Source organism: Mustela nivalis, assembly GCF_964662115.1.
Source record: "Mustela nivalis genome assembly, chromosome: 12".
NCBI lineage: Eukaryota > Metazoa > Chordata > Mammalia > Carnivora > Mustelidae > Mustela > Mustela nivalis.
In genome coordinates, this window is record NC_139031.1 from 31,807,334 (window position 1) to 31,828,344 (window position 21,011).

The 21,011-nt window shown below is 36.7% G+C and overlaps 1 protein-coding gene across 13 annotated transcripts in view; it reads right to left on the reverse strand.

Annotated features, from left to right (window-relative positions):
* Positions 1–21,011, reverse strand: part of ST7 (suppression of tumorigenicity 7) — a 237,698-nt gene that overhangs the window by 181,427 nt on the left and 35,260 nt on the right. For 2 of the 13 annotated variants that reach the window (XM_082692449.1, XM_082692459.1), the window contains exon 1: positions 6,394–6,799. The exons of 7 other annotated variants lie outside the window; for them this stretch is intronic. In XM_082692449.1, the coding sequence (XP_082548575.1) occupies positions 6,394–6,415 (22 nt within the window). In that variant the 5' untranslated portion in view covers positions 6,416–6,799. Of the gene's footprint in view, positions 1–6,393; positions 6,800–12,747; positions 12,877–21,011 lie in introns of those variants that run through there. 4 more of the 13 variants (XM_082692451.1, XM_082692457.1, XM_082692460.1 and 1 more) reach the window with 4 other exon arrangements.

The window sequence follows — 21,011 nt, forward strand, 5'->3', positions numbered from 1 at the left end:
TAAATTTCATCCAAAAGAGACCAGTGGTAGCTCTGAATCATTAACCTTTTGACATTTCTGAGAACCATAATGTGTCACAGAATGGTATGTTTATTTTATATCTTATTATTTATATTTTATTATTACCAGAACTCTTAAGAGTCCTAATTTTTTTAATTCAATAATTATTTGCAGGATACAATATTTATGTGACTATGATTCACATTAATGTAGAAAACAGTTACACAGTTAAAAGACAATGTTTTTTTTTTTTTTTTTTTAAGATTTTATTTATTTATTTGACAGAGAGAGATCACAAGTAGGCAGAGAGGCAGACAGAGAGAGAGGAGGAAGCAGGCTCCCCGCTGAGCAGAGAGCCCGATGTGGGGCTCGATCCCAGGATCCTGGGATCATGACCCGAGCCGAAGGCAGCGGCTTAACCCACTGAGCCACCCAGGCGCCCCAAAAGACAATGTTTTAAGAGGAAAACATTTCAAATTTTAGTGGCTTAATCCAATCCCACAAGACTACTTGATCAATTAGTGATACCTGCCATGTGGGTGACCAATAGTGAGAAATACCTGGACATTTGCCAACTCTAACCAGTTTTATCCAGTTTCATGCAGTCTCCTTTCTTCAGATCTCTCACTAAGTTACTTCAAAAACTTGCATAAAAGAACTGCCACCCAGTCTTAGGAAGCGACATTTCCCTTTCTTTAACCAGTGTTTCTCACTGCTCCACAGGTAACCCTTGATAAGTGCTACAAACATCCTGGCTCCAAAAAGGAGATTCCCCTAACACCAAGATCCTCTAATATCAAGAGTTAATTGGTTGAGCCGTATTTGGGGCCAGAAGAGCTTAGATGGTAAGTGGCCAACCCTGGTAGAATGCAGTAGAGCCAAGATCTGAATCCAGGCAATCGAGCACCAGAGTATCTACAGTTAGTCACTGAACCTGGCACATGGATGCTGCCCTTTCTACAACATGTATTAAATTGTATTTTCATCTTTTAGTTCACAATTACACAAATCCATTATTAATACAAGCAAAATCTCCACAAGGAAAATTTTATAATTCACTATTCTAGCACAGCAGTTATGACATCAGAGAACCTGTAAATAATTCAAAATTTGTGTATTTCCTAATTAACATATTAATAAACATGTTAATAAATGCTTTCTATTTGTTAGGAAAAAATATGGTGAGATAGCTATACTCTCTGAAAAACAATTTTTTAAAATAGCAATTCACATATAGTCTTATATTGATAATTTAAAGCTACTTGACATAATTTAATGCAATGACTATTATTATTGTTAAAAATACACATTAGCAGTGACTTTTCCAACTCAGAATCCATAACAACAATGAATCCTATTCACATCCTGTGTAACTCCATGGGGAGTCTATGGGGAAAGTTTCCATATATGGTCATTTTTCCCCATAGACTCCCCATGGTTTATACAGGATATGAATCTGATCCATTGTGATAATGAAAACAAGAGATCACTGAAAACTCATGTGTAATTTCTGCTGAACAAACGATAGACTAACAATTAGGGAAACCAATACTTAAGTGAAAATAAGTAATCAGAGAATTTAAAAATAACCAGTGGGTATTTTTATTCCATTTCTGTACTAGCAGAGTAAGTATATAAATATCCAGAAGAAAAATATTTTTCTATCTTATTTAGCTTATAATATTTTCTTGATACTAAAAATTACAATGTCAAACAATAACATGCGAGAAACCCAAAAGGAAATTTCACATCAGAAATATATTGTCGAAAGGAAAGAAATGATGGTACAGCAAAACAAGTCAAAAGTTATATTAGCTTTATTTAACTTTCCCAGGCTCCTATACGACCATGTCCCAACATAAATCTCTGTTATCTGTAATTATTTTCCCATATTTGTGACATTAGCAGTCTGTGGTATTCTACTTATCTGAAGTTATGTAGCATAATATTTTTCTTTTGCACCCACTGCTTGAATGCTGACTTAGAGGTAAGTATTTATGTGTATACACAAGTATTTGAACTTTTGCTTTAAGTAAGAGGAAAGAATCTAAAATCCAATGCAGCTAAGTACTAATAGCCAGTTAAAGCTGTAGGTAAGGGAAATGGCTATATTCCTAAATTATCTTGTTCCATATGACAAAAGCTAATAAAGGGGAAAACAAAATAATATAGTACAAGAATGCCAAACATACTAACAGTAAAAACAGCACTCTGACACAATTATTTAATAAGAAGTAGGACTTATATGGGAAAATGGTCCAGTTGTGAATAGGCATTTTTGAATGAACATGGTAACTATTAACATCTCAACTGATTCACAGAAATTACACCAAAACAATAGATCCAAGTTTAACCTCACATATGACTGGTTGTCAAGAATGGCCCTGAAATGCATGTAAAGAAAGGAGTGTGACTCATTTGTTGCTCTACCAAAGAGATGCCTGTTTAATTGTATAGTTTCTTGGTGACCTAATATTTCTAGAGTATATTCTTTTGACTGTCTTCCACACAATGGCTCAAAATTTGAGATAATTACATTATTCTTAGAAATATGCTCACTATTAAAACTGAGAAGCTGTCAGTTCCAACTTAGTAATGAAAACAAAGGGCAACAGCTGTTCTTCTGGTGTCCATCAAAGATAAACCACATGGGGTATCACATGTATCCCAAATCCTTTCCAGCATCTAGCTACCTACTCAAGGTGATATGGGCATACAACTACAGGGCCAGCCACACCAGGGCTCAAGAGAACTGACATCTCAACACACATATCCAACATTTCCCCATCACTACTAAGCTCACTAAATCCTAACACTTTATTGGCACGTTAGTTATTTCTTTTTCCCCTTCACAGACATACTAGATGTTCTGTTGAATTTATTACAACTATAACAAAATTTTGGAAGGAGGGATTAAATGGGGAAAAAAACAAAAAAACAAAAAAAAAAACTATTTGCCCAGAGGCATGCTGTTGCTCAAAAGGTAACATGTTGCTCTCTTCACTAGACTAATAAGACAGGGTCTCTGGAAGCCATATTAATGTGTTAAACCAGGGCACAATTCCCACCACAGCACACCTTAAATGGTACCCTTGAGGCCTGAAAAAGTTAAACATGGGAGGGAGACAGAAGGAGGACTAAGTGAGATAAATGCTAATTGAATAAATGTTCATTGTACTTGAAGTGTTTATACTTTGGAGAATAACTGGCTTTATCAAGAAGGATGTAACCAAATGAAAGCAGTACAAAACTGGTTTTCTTTATTCCACCAAAAGAAAAGATGAAATTTTTCTGTCACTTTATAAAATTTAAAGAGAAAAATAAAATTTTCAAATTTTTGTAGAACTCAATATATTGATTTTTAAATATCATTAAGTAAAATTAAGTACCAAAACTATGCATTTAATGACTATAACACTTTACTGATAGTACTTTTTTCTTAAACCTAAATTATTCTGACCACAGAAACTAAAATTGCATTTCCTCAAAGCAGATAAAGAGCAGACAGACATACTACTCCCATTTTTAGACATGGGAAATTTCAGTAAAGGAAAAGCTCAGTGAAATACTTCAAGATGGCAACAGAACTACAGAAGCTAGACTTCCTGCTTTGTAAGGATTCGTCCACATATAGTATCGAATATTTGCATTCCAAGTGGGCCCAAAATAGACAGTAGCCAATCTATATAACCAAAGAGATTCAGATCTACTAAGTCAGAAAAACTGATACTGGCACTGTTAAAGATATTCACTAAAACAATGTAAGAGCATTTATTAATTCTGATACTATATAGCCATGTAAGTCTTTAACTTTGAAGAACAGTGTCTACTCTTGCAGGTAAATTTTTTTATGTTTTTAAGGTTTTTATATGTGTGTGCTGGAGGGGAGGGTCTTTTGATATTTAAATGGAGCAATACTATTTTAGTGACATAGAACATGTTATAACGTGACACCAGTTACTAAAAATTCCTGACTACAAAGGTCTGAAACATAAAATCAACTTACTCAAAATACTTGAAAAATGAGGACATTGACATTTCCTTCTCCTATAGGCAGAGCAAGAGAAAGAAAATTTACAAGGGCCATTTACATGTGACTCTATAAGCAGAAGTCAGAATAGTGATTTCCTTTTTACTGGAAAAGGTCATCACAAAGGAAATTTCTAGAGTAATATAAATATTCTGTATCTTAATCTGGGGCGTGGTTCCATGAGTATAAACCATAGGCAAAAATTTACCAAGCTGCATACTTTGACTAACACACTTTGTCCTATGTAAACCTTACTTCAATTTAAAACATCCAATACAAGCGAAGTACTACAACCAGAAATTGAGAATAAGAATAATGAAATCAGAATATGTTAGAAAAAAATGACATTTCCAGGATCTAGCACAACATTGTACACAGGGTAAATAAACAACTATTTATTATAAAAATTTAGTGAGAATGTCTTAGTTGGTTTTGAAGATTCCTTCTGAACTAATCAGAACTTGAAATGTGACTTATTTTTCTGAATATTCTAAATATAGACAGTTTCAGCCTATGAAGCTGCCAAAAGGCAGAAATTAAAGGCCTAGAAAGCTATGCCTCCAAACAGAAAGAAAATACACTTGTCTAAACTCTGAGTATAGATTTAAGGCACCTCCTTATCAAAAGAAGGCAGTCCCTTCTCAACACTTAATGATTATCACTGACAATACAACCCTAGCTATGGTCTTCTAGTGATAAGCAAGAAGCAAAACTTAATACTCAATTAGGTTTAAAAAATGCAAAAATCTGCATGATGGGTGTTCTGTCTTCTGAATGGTATTCTGTCTGTTCAGTAAGCTGGTAGCCACGGAGACCAAAAGCAACCAGCAGTTTTCAAACATACCACACAGCACATGGGTGACATTATTAAAAGATCAGGTTTAATAATCGAAAGGGCTGTATCTGCTTAGTAAACCCGGCCAGACACTGTTAGAGTCCCTAATCCAAGAGCCCAAAGACTCCCACACTGAGTTTCAACTTCTATTTTCGGCTAAACAAAGTAATAAGACTAATTTTCCTTCAGTAAATAAATATCTATCCATACCTATGCTCCTACATCAAAATTCCATGACTAAAATGAAACTGTAGAGTCTCTGCCACTTAATAATATGTTCCTACTTCTTGAGTGACAATAATTCCAGATGTACCATTAAGTGAATTCAAAAAATATTGTTTAATATTATCATATGCTGAATGGAACATTATGTCTCATTGTTATTCTATCTTGACCTTCATTAGTCAGGGTGGTTAATTTCAGCAATGAGAAGCTTCCATGTGAAACAACAAAAATAATCAACCCTTTAAAAAACCAACCAAGAAACAAAAAAATTGAGGATTATAAGCTCTCTTGAAATACAACTATTTTAGAATAATCATCAGCTGCACACTAATAGGTACACCAATCACCTGAGATCAGAAAGAAAAGGTCTGATTATAAATTCTTATGAAATGCATTTCCTGAATTCCTGCCCTAACTCCCTTCTCCCCACAAAGATGGTATCATGCCAATTTTTAATGTTCTAGGCCAGCAGGTTGAGTCTCTTCAGAAATACTTAACTGTCATCTTTGCTTATGGATAATGACAAAATATTCTGCAAAGCCTGTCAGACTGCTTGGATAAGTTATATTATTCTACATCCAACATTAAATAATACTCAAATTAGTCAGGCTAGTCATCATTTTTTAAATACCAATTGTAGCTGTCTACAAGTGCTGTCCAGCCCAGCCATTGTGCAGGGCCTGCTCTGCACCAAAGCAATTTCATTGTATAAGTTTTATGAGAGATATGATGCTGTTGGATTGTGACGCTAGCCAGCATATCAATATTGAAACCATTCTGTTAAAAAAAAAAACAACTCTACAATAAAGCTTATTTCTTTTTCTTTAAATCTGCATATAATGTCTACTCCTATGCTTTTGTAAAAATATGGAGGAAGAGGGTATATTTCTTTTCCTTTTAGATAAAAACTATAAACCCTTTTTCCCTTTCTAATAAACACTATCATCTCAGATCCTACCAGTTTCTACTTTAGGCTTAAGGAACATTATAGAACCCACAATAGATCAGTGACAGACTTGATCCCATCAATTAACACGTTATGGGGAGACTGCCTGGATTCCTGTCTTCCTCCTCCCTCCTCCCTCTCGAAGGCCTGGTTTTGACCACACTGACATCCCTGGCTTTAAGGATGAATAACCCAGATAGGGAGGAGTGCCTTCCCTGGGATCAATTCCTTTGTAATTAGAGCCAAAACACAAAGGCTGTTAATGACCTAAGGCAAAGTGATATGAAGTCCAAGCCAATGAAACCTTGACAGCAAACAGATTTCTAAACAGCAAAGAAGTAGGATCCATTTACTTACATGAAGATTCAGTGCCAAACATGGCTGGCTCCAGAGGCTGCTTTAAAAAAAAAAAGAAAGAAAATAGAAGAAAGAAAGAAAAAAAAAGGGAAGGAAATAAAATCGAGGAGAGTGTACGTATGAGAGTGAAAAGATGAGCCGCTACACAGCAGGGGTCATGAAGACACACAATGCAGTCCAAGCTGTGTCCAGCTGCCAGATTCTCCTCTTACAAGCTCCAGTGTTCTCCCGTGTGACTGAAAAGCAAGGTCTCCAACAGCACAAAAACCGAAGAGCTGCTTCTGAAAATCCGATAGGGAAAGGCAAGCCAACGTGGCTCTTCTGGGATGCAGGAGGCAGGACTAGGTATCAGCAGCAACAGCGGACACTGCAATCCCCAGCCCTGCTGTAGCAGTAAGACAATAGCAGGGCTTATGCATACACCGATGACGTCAGAGACACTGCACAGACCGACGGGCGGCTTGAGCCAGAGGCTCCAGGGGCTTCAGGGGAGCAGGCGATTCAAAGGGGAATTCCTTTGTCACAAAATGCACAAGATCCAGAACCACATATATATTCACCCTCCTGACTAGATCTTCATCCTGTAATGCCTGGCACCAAAAAAGACCTCAAAGAAATTTAAATATTGGCTTTACAGCAACTAACCACAAAGATATCATGCAGATCGGATTCTTGGTTTTATGCAGCAAGTAAAACTTTTCAAGGGAATTAAGAATATCAGAAATGAGAAAAGTAAACTACCTTTAAAAATAACTACAGAACTCATTGGGTTTTTTTTTCTACGTTTATGCTAAACTGACAGATCAAGGGCTGTACACTCAATCGCAATTACGTGGAAATACGTACACTTTTGCACACATATTCTGGGCATAAAAATATACCCACAAATATACCCATATACCAACAGAAAAATAACAAAGTGCTTAGAACACTGCTTGGCACACAGTGAACTCTCAAATGTTAGCAATTACATTATTAGTTATGTTGCAACTATTATTCCAATGTGAAAACCACAGCTATTAACATACATTTCTCTTATCCCATTCCTTTGGCCTTATTTTTCTTTATTTTGCCTTATGAGAATTCCTGTCCTTTTCCAGAGTAACTCAGTCATTTTAAGGCTGTAGTACAGGTATACATAGGTGTACACACCTATGTATACCTGTGTGTCACTAGGCACACAGGACCTACATATTTCTTTTCAATCTACTCCTACAAAGAAATAATTGAAGCTATTTTTATTTTGTCTTTTGACTCACTTGATAAATGCCTTTGCATTTGCTCTTAGAAATCTGTATTTTTTTTAAAGTTAGAAGTATGTAGACTTTCACTGGAGTATCTATCCAACACAAGCAAAAAAATAAACTTTAATGTTTTCAAAACACTGAAATACACAAAAAGAGTGTGTGTGTGCGTGTGTCTGTGCGTGTGTGTATTCCCACAATCCCATACTTTTAAAATCATATAAAATAGAAATTCAAGAGCTCAAACTTCCTCTTCATCTATTCATCTAAGGTATACACCCAATACTTTCTTACATTTACAAAGACATGTTTTTATATAATATAGTTTTTAAATGTTAAATTCTGATATGAATGTGGAACTGCAAATTACCATCAAAAATATTAATAGCATTTCCGGTCAGTATATGCAGATCCATCTCATCCTTTTAATGGTTGCATAATATTCCATTGTATGAATATAGCATAACTTATTCAAGGTAATTTGACCTTTGCTTACTAAAAATGCTAAATCATTATGAAGAAAGTGCAATGATGCTACATTAGAAAAGAACAAACATTTTGTTGTATGCAAGAATAACAATAACTAGTATTTACTGAATTTCCATGATGTGTCAGGTAGAATTCTGAAAGTTTTCATGTATTAACTTATTGACTCTTTATAAAAACCCTAAGATGTAGATACATTTAGTATCCATATTTGATAGATAGTGAAATAATTCGTCAAGCTGATTGAAGTACTAAATGATAAGCTGGGATTCAAACCTAGGTCATCTGGTTCCAAAGTATGTGCTCTCAAACACTCTTCCATAATTATTCTTGAAAACTAATTTTAAGTATTCCATTAAAACAAGGAAAATAGAAATCAACTGAAAATTTGGAAAAAATATTCTTTTTTTAAAAATTTTTACTTTTTTTAAAATTTCTTTTCAGTGTCCCAGAATTCATTGTTTATGCACCAAACCCAGTGCTCCATGGAGAAAAATATTATCAAAAGAGAAAGGGTCACCAGAGAAAGCTAAAAATGACAGAGGACTATGCCATTCAGGAATTAAGGAATTAAAATTCAGAATCAAGAAAAATGTATCCCTCCCAAATTATTGGTCATGGTAACAACCAGAGGAGAATATCAGTAATGCTGTTAAGATATAACTGTAGGAAGTACAAAAGGGCAATACCCTGCAAAAGAGTCGAAACCAGAATATTATCTTACATAAGGTCTATTTTAAATAGCATACTAGGGACGCCTGGTGGCTCAGTTGGTTGAGCGGCTGCCTTCGGCTCAGGTCATGATCCCAGCGTCCTGGGATGGAGTCCCGTGTCGGGCTCCTTGCTCAGCGGGGGGCCTGCTCCTCCCTCTGCCTCTGCCTACCATTCTGTCTGCCTGTGCTCGCTCTCTGCACCCCCTCTCTCTGATGAATAAATAAAATCTTTAAAAATAAATAAATAAATAGCATACTAGATGAACACAAAGAGCACACAAATGGTAGATGGATGTGGCCAATAGAGACCCCAGAGGAAAAGCAGAATGAGAAAATGATCCTGGATAAGAGGTAATTCACCAGAGGCCATAATCTATATGCAACAACTGCTTTGCCGAATCACTGATGTAGCTCCTTCCTTGAGTTCATACATGAAGGTGTATATATGCATATATAGATACACTTTTCTGAGTGCCTATACTTACTTTTTGGTGCTGACCCCTGAGAGTAAGCTAAAGGCTGCAATATTTTTCAAGAAGTCATCTTTTTAGAGAACTATAACAAGGTCAATATGTTAAAAAAACATTAGGTATCTCACTTGCCAGCAAAACTGGACACAAATGACAACCTCTGACTCCTACTAAGATTTCTACAACCTCTGGAGGCCTGAGGTATTTCTAAATACTTTAGAAGGTTGGAATCTATATCAAGGAAGGCCCATCTTTGACTAAATAGATTACAAAACCTTATTTTGCTCTAATTCTCTACTCTAGGCACCTGGCATGAGCTCAGAGAATGAAGACAAACTTTCATGTGTTGGCTAAGGAAAATAAAATGAAACAAAACTGATCTGATATCTTCCATGCCCCTCCAAAAAAAAAAAAAAATCACATAATACATTCCAAAACCAAAGTGATTTTGAATAACCAATTCTGTCTAATTATGCCTGCTTGCAACCTTACTTTCCATTAGTAAAGTGAGTACTGCTAATTTTGGGGTAAAATGAGCAATGAAAGGAAAGATCAATATTCAAAATAATTTAGTGGCCAAAATCTTCATTGTTAGATCAGAACTCTGTTGATAAAGATAGTAGTAAAAATCTTAAACCCAAGTCAATAGTCATTTTTAGAGGAAAGCCCATTCATAAGTCACTCAACAACTATTTCCTGGCCTCCTCTATGGGGCTTATAGTCTAGTGGGTAAGACAGACAAATATGTAATATGTCAGGTGGTGGCATGCGTTATAAAGAAAGATAAAAGGAACTCAAGGCTGAGAAGTGTCTGAATGGGAGAGTTATTCAGGTAAAAGTGTCAGGTAATGAACCCTAAAAAGATGACATTTCAACAGAGACCTGAAAAAACTGAAAGGAAACAACATGGATGACATGGAACCCTGTGGGAGAAAGAGCATTCCAAGAAAAATAAACAGGGGCCCTGGTAGCTCAGTCAGTTAAGCATCTGCTTTCAGCTCAAGGGTCCTGGAATCGAGTCCCACACTGGTCTCCCTGCTCAGCAGGGAGTCTGCTTCTCCCTCTGCCCCTCCCATTCCCTCTCTCATTCTCTCTCTCTCTCTGTCAAATTAAAAAAAAATAATAAAGAAAAAAAATTTAAAAATCTACTCTTGAATCATCATGAATTGTTTTCTACTGCATGATAACCCTTTCAGTGCTATGATGACATCATTAAGAACAAAGTGGTTATGCTTCATGAACTGTGCTGACAATAAAATTCTCTTTTCAAATACAAAAGTAGTCACTCTCCCATGAACTGAAAACATATGCATTCTTCTCTTTGCAGTTTACTAGAGCAAATATACCTATATGTGCAATTATATAAATGTTTATAAAAATAACCATAGAAGACAACATCCAAAATAGCTTCCTACCACATCAGACTTAACTAATTTATCTATTAATATTGTAAGAAATTAAACCACATATTCTCTCTAAGATACACACAATAATTTGGAAGTGTCATATCTGGAATTTCCCTGGAGCTTTTGTTCACACAAAAGTTCCCTTAGTACTCCTCTTGATGTCTACTTAGCATGTTAAAGTTGTGCGTCTTTTGAAATACCACCTATATGTTTATAAAGTATTACCTGAAAACAACATAGAATTGATTTAGTGGCAATATATAAACTATAGAAAAATGAAAGAATCAATGATTTTGATCTTTCGAAAATAGGTACAAATTTCTAACTGAAAACATATTCATAGTAAAGCTCCCTGTAAGATTTTGGAAATTTTAGTTCTTTGCATAGGCTTCTACTGAGTAGCACACATATAGTGCACCTTCTAAAAGGTAAGTCTATTTTATTTCAGAGCTGTGAAAAAAAAATTCTGGTACATTAATCTTATGAAAAAAATCCAAAATATATACACACATACACACACTTAAAGAAGCTCTAAAATACGAAAACATGAACTGCCCGGCTAGCTCAGTCGGTAGAGCATGAGACTCTTAAAATAGGAAAACATGGATTTATAGAAAAAAAATATTTGAGATAACTATTTTAAAATGTTTTATCTTCAAAAAATATTTACAGGGCGCCTGGATGGCTCAGTGGGTTAAGCCGCTGCCTTCGGCTCGGGTCATGATCTCAGGGTCCTGGGATCGAGTCCCGCATCGGGCTCTCTGCTCAGCAGGGAGCCTGTTTCCTCCTCTCTCTCTCTGCCTGCCTCTCTGCCTACTTGTGATCTCTCTCTGTCAAATAAATAAATAAAATCTTTAAAAAAAAAAATTTACAAAAGTCCTTTACATAATAAGCTCCTAAAAGTGACATTTTAAATTATCAATTTCAGATCTGTACCCCTGAAGTAAATAATACATTACATGTTAACAAAAAGTTTTTTTTAATTATCAATTTCATAAAATTTTACAATTTGGTACCATATTGTCAAAGATCTACACACACATCAAAAGGGATCCTTTATAGAGAATGTAAGTCCAGCTTATTCTAAATGCACACTGGGATTTTGTCATTATACTGGGTATGAAAGGTGGGTCTCTGCCCTGGTTGAAAATCTTCCAAAAGCCTATGTTCTTTAGTTTAAAAGGAATCTGTCAAAAAACAGTGTCACTATTAACTAAAAGTTCAAATTTAAGGTAATACAACTTTGAATTAAGGTAACTAATTGTTGAATTTGCTCATATATTTTGGCAAAGACTCATGCCTTTTCCTTCTTATCATCACCTCACCTCCTAACCCCACTCACAGCCCACCAGATCCCATGGAATCCCCCACTTACTCACCAAGCAACCAGCACCCATGGTTGGTCTAACCTTAACTTTATTTCCAAACCTGTACTAATTTACCATTCAGAAACTAGGATTTGGGAATAAGATTATGCAATTTAAAAAAGAAAGTGGTTAGTTCTCCATCCAAACTTTCTAGACATATCGCTATTCAAAAAATTGGGGGTAAAAACTGTAATTCTCCAAATACCACATTATGGCAATTCTATCTAAAAGACTTAGCCACACACATGCACAACGCAACTATCACAATGCTAAAAATACTTTACAGAAACCAGAAGCTCTCTGTAGATGGTGAGTATATTTTATTCTCTGTGTGGCATAACCTAAACTCAGATATTTGTTCTCTAAACCTTCTGGCCCAGAGGGGAGGCATGAGAATTAATTACGGATGGCATTTTAAGTCTGTTTGAGTATGACCCAAACTTAAATAGAAAAAACAAGGGTATATCTGACAAATTCCCTTAAGTGCTTATCCTAAACTAATGAAAATTTGTATATAACAAATTCATGATACATGATTCATGTATACAACAAATACATGATATTTTTAAAAACACAAACACAATCAACATAATTTTAAAATTTAAATGCAAAAGATTTTCTTTTAAATAAGTTTAGATGGCAGAACAATATTTTACATTTAATTTTACCTGTATAATCCATAATGAAGCAATAGGCAGGGAACCAGCTATTTTCCAAAGTACAGCTGTATCAGACACAAAATGAAACAGCTCCCTGGACAGGCAAACTGCTCTGGGGAAAGCCTCCTGCATTGTGACGTTAAGCACACACACACTTCTGCTTATCTCGAACTCAAGCCACAACTGACGTGGCTCTGCTCTCCTTCGCCTGTTCTTTTAAAGTCATCTTGGAAAAGTCTCTTAGAAAAGAACCGTTATTTCCTCCCATTTCATTCCTGTATTAGCTTAAAACTAGGGGTGGGGCGGATTTCTCTTCTTTCTCTAAGTGAAAAGCACAGATATCTATACTTCATCCTAGTACTCAACGGCACAAACCCATACAACCTGAAAGGAGTAACTGTCCAAATTTTTAAGAATATAATTTTGCCATTGTGTCTATTCATTTGAATGTATGCACATTTGAACCATTTCAAACACATTTGATTAATTTGTAAACAAACCTAATAAAAGTGATGAAAGAACAATTCTTCAAAGTGGATCTAAAACCTTTGACTCATTTGTCTGAGTCCGGAAACAGACGTCAGATGGAAAAGACATATGGTCATTCCTGAGGCAGACTTTATCTGACGTAATCTTTAATGTCACATTGCCACATACCCTGAAGCATCTTTTCCTTCATTGCCAATTGTTTTGATCTTGAGCATCTCCCTGGCTGAAACTTTAAATAAACTTTAACAGTGCCTACATCATCTTGAGATAATTCTTTATCTTGCCCAGAGACAAGATATAAATAAACCCCAAAACTTTATTGGATTTTTTTTTGAGTAACAAATGGTTGGACAATTTCCAATTTAGAGATATATTAAATACTTCCCCCAAATTGCAGCTACTTAAGAAAGATAAGGTACTGGATGATTAGAGTGGTTTTGTTTTGTTTTTATTTTGCTACTTGGAATTACTTTCTCCATAAGGTAATTACAAATTGATAATACTATAAAATATGGCTTCTAATTTTCAACTCAATATTGAAAGTATATATCCTACAGAAATCTAAAAATTCTGGGCTTACTATCATCATTGAACAGATCTCCCCAAAAATTGTATAAAATAAATGAGAAAGCATCATTTCACGCAGCCATCAAGTCAATGCTTCATTACCATAAGCAGATCCCATTACACCACCATTCTGCTAACAGTCAAAAGCTGTTAATTCTCATCAACCTCAACTGCCACTGCGGCTAAGCAGCACTGTCACTTCTCAGGCCTTAATTCTCTTTACCTTAATCTAGAGTAGAGATTAAAAAGCTTTCCATGAGCTATAAAAGTTGATATGGTTTTTTCCTGGTAATTAAGATGTGCATATGGTTAAAACAGTAATGCCATAATTGTTTTAAAATGGTCAACTCAAAATGCCTAATAATGAGTGTCTTGATTTCCACAAAACCTACAAGTCATAGCCATTGTCAAATGTCACATGAAATGACATTTTGTGCCTTTCACAATTTAGCACTTTCAGCATGGTTTTTTAAAGTTCTTATCTAATTCTTTGAGTAGCATTTTTTAAGAGCAACTGTTTTATTATTGTACTTTATAATTCCTGTTGAAATTACAGATGTTTTAAGGAGAAACATTTTATTGACAAAATGAGAACATAATAAAAAATGTAAATTAGAAGGTACAAGACAGACAGACAGACAGATGGGCAAACAGCTATAAAATCCATAATCCATAAGCTAAACTCATATAGACACAAAATAACAAGTGCTAAGAATGTAGAGAAAAAGGAACCCTCATGCACTGCTGGTGGGAATGTAAATTAGTACAGCCACTGTGGAAAATAATATGGAGGTTTCTCAAAAAATTAAAAATAGAAATACCATATGATCCAATGATTATAACTACTGGGTATTTACCAAAAGAAAACAAAAACACAAACTGGAAAAGATATATGCACCCCTTGTTCATGGAAGCCTTATTTACAATAGCCAAGATATGGAAGCAACCTAAGAATGGATAAGGAAGATGTGGTATGCATGTTATACAAACACACACACACACACACACACACACACACACACACGAATATTATGCAGCCTTAAAAAAGAAAAGATTGTGCCACTTATGACAACATGGATAGATCTAGAGGGTATTATGGTAAGAAGTAAAATAAGTCAAGACAAATACCATATGATTTCACTTGTATGTGGAATATAAAACACAAAACAAATGAATAAATAAGGAAAACAAAAAGCTGAATCAGACCTGTAAATACAGAGAATAAACGGAGGGTTGCAGGGGCAAGGTGGAAGGAGATGGACAAAATAGGGGAAGGGGGTGGGAGATATAGGTATCCAGTTATAGAATGAATAAGTCACAGGAATAAAAGGCATAGCATAAGGAATACAGTCAATGACATTATAATAGCATTGTATGGTGACAGATGGTAGCTACACTTGTGGGGCACATAGCAAAACATATAGAGAAGGTGAATCACTATGTTGAACACCTGAAACGAATATAACATTATATGTCAACTATACTCCAAAAAATAAATAAATAAATAAAATGTAAAAACCTACGATCTACAATTAAGTGATTTGCCACGCCTCAAAAAGCCAGCAGAGTCATTAAAGCCAGGCTTTGAGTTTGACATAGAAGGTTCAAATCACACCTTAGCCACTTACTAGCTGAATTATCTTGGGCAGTTTTTAAATCCCCCAGAGCTTCTGTTGGCTCATAAGCTGACAAAGGGCCTGTAGTGTCAATGCCTTTATTTATGTACATACAGAGCTAATGTGTAAGTAGTACTTAACGTGTACTGGGCATTGTCTTACATCATGTGTTATTTAACCCACACAACATCCTTGTAAGATACTGTCTTCATTTTAGAAATGAGGAAACTGAGGCATGGAGGGTAAATCAATCACTTAACTGGGGTCACCCACTGAACAGAGCAGAGCCAGAGCTACACAGAAGCAGCCCAACTCAGAGTTTACTTAACTCTGCCTCTACAGAGCAGGTGATCAACAAATGGAAGCGAAACAAGAAAAAACATTTCCAAAAACTAAGATCATTCTTTCCAATAAAACAAATCCTACAATTTCCCAAATATTTTAGTTCATAGTTTACAAAAATTCTTTTATATCTATGTTCAATTTCAACATATAGAAAAATTAAGCAGAACCAGAATAAAAAGAGGTAATGCTCAAAGTCACTGTGACAGCTTAAAATGAGAGCTGTACTACCCAGTTAAGCAGAAATAAGCACTCAAGTGCAGAAAGCTATAACCATAAAAGGGCCAGAACTACTCCTGGCACTCCCAGCAACCACCAAGGCCAAGGCCGTCCCTCTCTACTTTTCAGTTCTCCAAATGTCACAGCATAGACCACTTTCCTGGCCTGGGTCTGAGCAAGTTCCTCTGATAACTTCACAGCCCACTCAGGAAGATGGCCTTTACCCTTACCTTCTTCCCCAAGAAACTTCTCTATCCCCATTTCACTCTGAGCAAAGGAGACTCGCTGGTATGTCTAGATGCATTCCCTCTACCCCACACACACACCATCCCTGGCAACAATTACATCATAGTCCTCTCCAACAAGCAACAAGTCATCGGAGTCTTCTCAGGTCACCTGTTCCAGCCTGTGGCCCAGGGAGGGATCACTGAACTAACTGCAACTTACTGACTCAGCAACAACCAGGAACCCCAATTTCCGATTCCTCCTATAATTTAACCATTTATGCTCCCTGCTGGAAGAAGCACAGTTACTGAATGAATAGACCTAAAGCCTAGCCTCAACACTGCCACTCATTTCCTCTCTAAGTCCTGGAGCCTGTGTAGGTATCCAGTCCCCTCACTGGTAAAATGAGGAGGCTAAACTAGAAGATCCTTAAAATCTAATTCAACACCAATGATCTAGAATTCTACTGTAAACCAATTACAGCTGGACAAAAAAACTCAAGTAACTACCAGCAGGTAACTGATCCTCACCATCCCCTCCCCCACCCTGCTGGAGCTCTGGGAACAGTCCCACCTCGAGGGTGGGAAACCAGGGAGCCAGTATATTATCCAACCCAGTGCATTTACACTGAATGGCTGATGCTCCAAGGGAGCCACCAACTGTTTACAGGTACACTGTTTCTCTCTAGACAGGCCCCCAGTAACTCAGCCTAGAATTAGTAGACAATGCAAAAACCACAAAACACACAGAAATAACTGTTGGGAGGCCCTGCCTACTGGTTAATGGTAAAAGTCACCCCTCTTAAGACAACAGGCACTGAGTGCCAGGAGGAAAGCATCTGAGCGTTCAGCTTATGTCATGGTCCTGGGGTCCTGGGATCAATCACTGTGGTGGGCATTCTGCTCAGCAGAGAGCCTCCTTCTCCCTTTTCCTCTGCTCCTCCTCCCTGCTAGCACTATTACTCGCTCTCTCCATCTCTCTCAAAGGAATAAGTTTAAAAATATATATATTTTTTAAAGATTTTATTTACTTATCAGAGAGAGGGGGGGGAGAGCGAGCGAGCAAGGGCAGACAGAATGGCAGGCAGAGGCAGAGGGAGAAGCAGGCTCCCCACTGAGCAAGGAGCCTGACGTGGGAGTCGATCCCAGGACACTAGGATCATGACCCGAGCCGAAGGCAGCTGCCCAACCAACTGAGCCACCCAGGCGTCCCTAAAAATATTTTTTTAAAAAAGTCTTCTGAAGAAGACTCCTCCTTCCAAGACATGATTGAGATGGCCTAGACAGGGAGTGCCAAGATCTCTATGGATGACAGTTAGGGCTCTCCTCTCTCTCCCTTTCATGTCTTTCCCACCTGGAATAGTTCCTGATAATGTGAGTCCATAGCCCTTCACCCTCCATCAAAAAAGGAGAAAGAACATGACTCCCACTTCACTCTTCTCTCTTAAACCTGAAAACCATAACCTTACCATAATATTTACGTCATATTTCCAAGCCATTCAATAACTCACTTTATTGCACATTTTAAAACCCCAGAGGTAGATTCTAAGTGCTCACCCTGTTTTTCCACATTGCCAAAATGACAACATGGGGTTTTCCCTCTGGTCTCTATTCTCAACCTCCCCACCAAAAACTCAGAGTTGAGTCAAAATGCCTTAATGTTATGCCTCATCCCAACTTCCCCTTAGTCTAAATCAGAACAAACTTTACCTAAGATGTTGCTGCTCTCCCAGACTTTTTACCACCTACTCCAGCCTGCATCTGCTTCAGCATTTCCTTTTCATATTCTGTCCTTCTTCACTGGCTTTGTTTCTCAAGCCCCAAGGCTACTTCATGGCCTACCCCATAAAATGAGAAGGCCCCAGTGCAAAAAGGATTCTCTGAATGAAAAAGATTCTAATAGGTGAAACCAACTCCTCCCATGAGTGAGCAACCCCCATACCTCAAAAATTTAAGTAAGTTAAGACAGAGGGACCATCAAAGACCAACCAAGTCACAAGACAGCACTACGAAATAAGAAGGGAACTCTACTGCTCAACTGAATACCATGACCTAGACCAGTGCTATACAATCTCCAAGACAAAAGGTAAGAATCATCAGCAAGCACAAAAGCAGAATTATGACAAAAGGCCTATGAGACCTGATTGAAAACCCACTTTACCAAACTCCAAACCTTCAGATAAGTGCCATTTCTGGATAGACGCCTGTTGGTTATGCTTCACAAGAACAGTGGCAATGCTGGCATGATACCAAACTCTCAGAAGCTGCAAGATTCAGACCTCCTGTAACACAGCAGGGCCACCTTTCTTATGTGATCCCCAAGAAAGCTGACATCAAGTAACCATAGCTAGGAAGAGGGGAGGAAGTAACTTTTATAAGAGGTATAGTCACCTAATCATGAATGATTTTACTCTAGCGAATGAAGACTGTAAAAAGAGACATTGGTTTAAATGTTTAAGACTAACCAATAAAAAAGAACATACATCAATTAATATTGATGTAAAATTGTCATAAGAAACATAACTGAAGTTTTTAAAATGCAGGAGAAAAACATGAAAGATTAAGATTTTTCCTCCCACAATATAGAGCTAACAATAAATATGTTTGTTCATTTTACACTATGAAAATGAAGGTCCTTGTATAAACATTTGAATCATAGCTCTAGTGGAAAGATCACAATCAAAATCCATGTTTCTAGAACAGAGAAGTACCCAACCCAGACATATCCCTCTGTAGAAAGTTTCTTTAGGCAAACCACAGACCTTCCTGTGTGATTTGGGTCTGTTCAACTAGCTGGCAAGAAACTGGTAGAAAATAGGCAAAGAAAGTTATGACAGTCATGAATAGACTATTGTGGGTTAATATGAAGGCAAAAAAAACAATAGAGAAATTCTTCAAGAAATATGGTAGCATTCAGCTCAAGTTTTTGGAAAGCAAAGAAAGTCATGAATTATCCATGGTACTCCAAAACATAAATCATTCTTGATGTTTTATAACAAGGGTCAGTATGCTTTTTCTCCTAAGGACCAAATAGTAAATATTTTAGATTTTGTGGAACCTTCTGGTCTCTGTCACAACTCCTCAACTCTGCCACTTTATTCCAAAAGTAACCATAAACAATACATAAACAGAGGACAGCTGTGCTCCAATAAAACTTTATTTATACAGTGAAATTGGATTTCTTAAATTTTCATATATCATGAAGTATTTTTCTTCTTTTGAATTCTTTTCAATCATTTAAAAATATTTTTTGTAGAAATACTGTTATGGTGGGGTGCCTGGGTGGCTCAGTGGGTTAAGCCTCTGCCTTCGGCTCAGGTCATGATCCCAGCGTCCTGGGAATGAACCCCACATCGGGCTCTCTGCTCAGCAGTGAGTCTGCTTCTTCCTTTCTCTCTGCCTGCCTCTCTGACCACTTGTGATTTCTGTCTGTCAAATAAATAAATAAAATCTTTTAAAAAAAAAGAAGAAGAAGAAATACTGTTATCTTGCAATCCATACAGACAGGCAGCCCTCAGTTACAGTTTCCCCACCCTTGTTCTATAATCTTTACTACAGTTGATCTGACCTTTCTCTGAAAGAGTTCTGATCTTCAATTAGGTCTCTGCCATTAACAAGACTCACAGAGGTAATGGATTCCATCAGGGATGGGAATTCAAGAAAAATTTTTTACCTCAGCCTCCTTCACTTCTAATGACACCATGAGTATTGATAACTCACACTACCCTGATCATTCCCTATACATTAGAATTAGTGGTAAATGCTAAATTGACTTGTGAGAAATCAACTATTTCAAGGGCAACAAAAACATTTCCAACCCACATATAGTCTAGCCTCAAAAATTCTATAAAAATGGAAACCATTGTAAAGATTTCCAAATTTCCTCAATTATACTAAAAGCAAAGAAACTCTAATTAAAGTACGCTCATAGTATAAAATACAAGTAATAACTAGCTAGTTTGGTATGAGAAAATCGGCACTGTTTGCCAACAACAGCTGAAAAAGAATTCTTAAGAAACAAGACACTTAGATGTCAATCCTAACTGGACAGTTTAACTGCTTTGTTTGGCCTTTCCACAACAGTACCTCATTTATGACATTAAGAATTAGTTTTAGATTATTTCTGTGGCCTTTTCCAGCCCTAAAATGCTTGTAATGAGCTACACTAATCATATCTGACCTAGCCCATTGAGAATTTCAACATTTTTTTTACTTTTCATTATCCTTCAGATAAGAGGCAGATAATTTCCTCTCTGCTCTTTTACCTCTGGGTTTTCGAAAGGCCAATGGAAATACCATTCTGATCAGGACAATTGCAGCTGTCTCAGCAATAATCCAATCTTAACATAGATAAGAATGAATCAAGAGAAAATACAATACAGTATAATTCTTGTAAGATGTTTCTAGAGACAGACATTTGTGCCTTCTGCAACCATAAACCAAAAATCCAAATTGTGGAGCTTCCTGCAACAAAGGCATACAATCAGGTCCTTTAGTGCCATAGAAATTTGTCTTCAAAATTGCTTCATTTCCCCACAATAATCACATCCGTGGTCTTCAGGAACCACTGGAGTCTGACTCCAGAATCAAGCACACCTGGATTAGTCTCTGACACTACTGCTTAAAAACTGAAAGTTATACACCTCCAGGCCTCACTTTCCCCTCAAACCTATACATAATTGTGTATCAACACTGATGTCTTTGGAAAGACATCTGCAACACTGTGAGGTTTGAAAAAATAATGTAAAAAACAGTAGGAATAATAGAGCATTTTGGAGTTTTGGGGGAAAGGACAGAGTGGGAAAAAAGGAAGGAA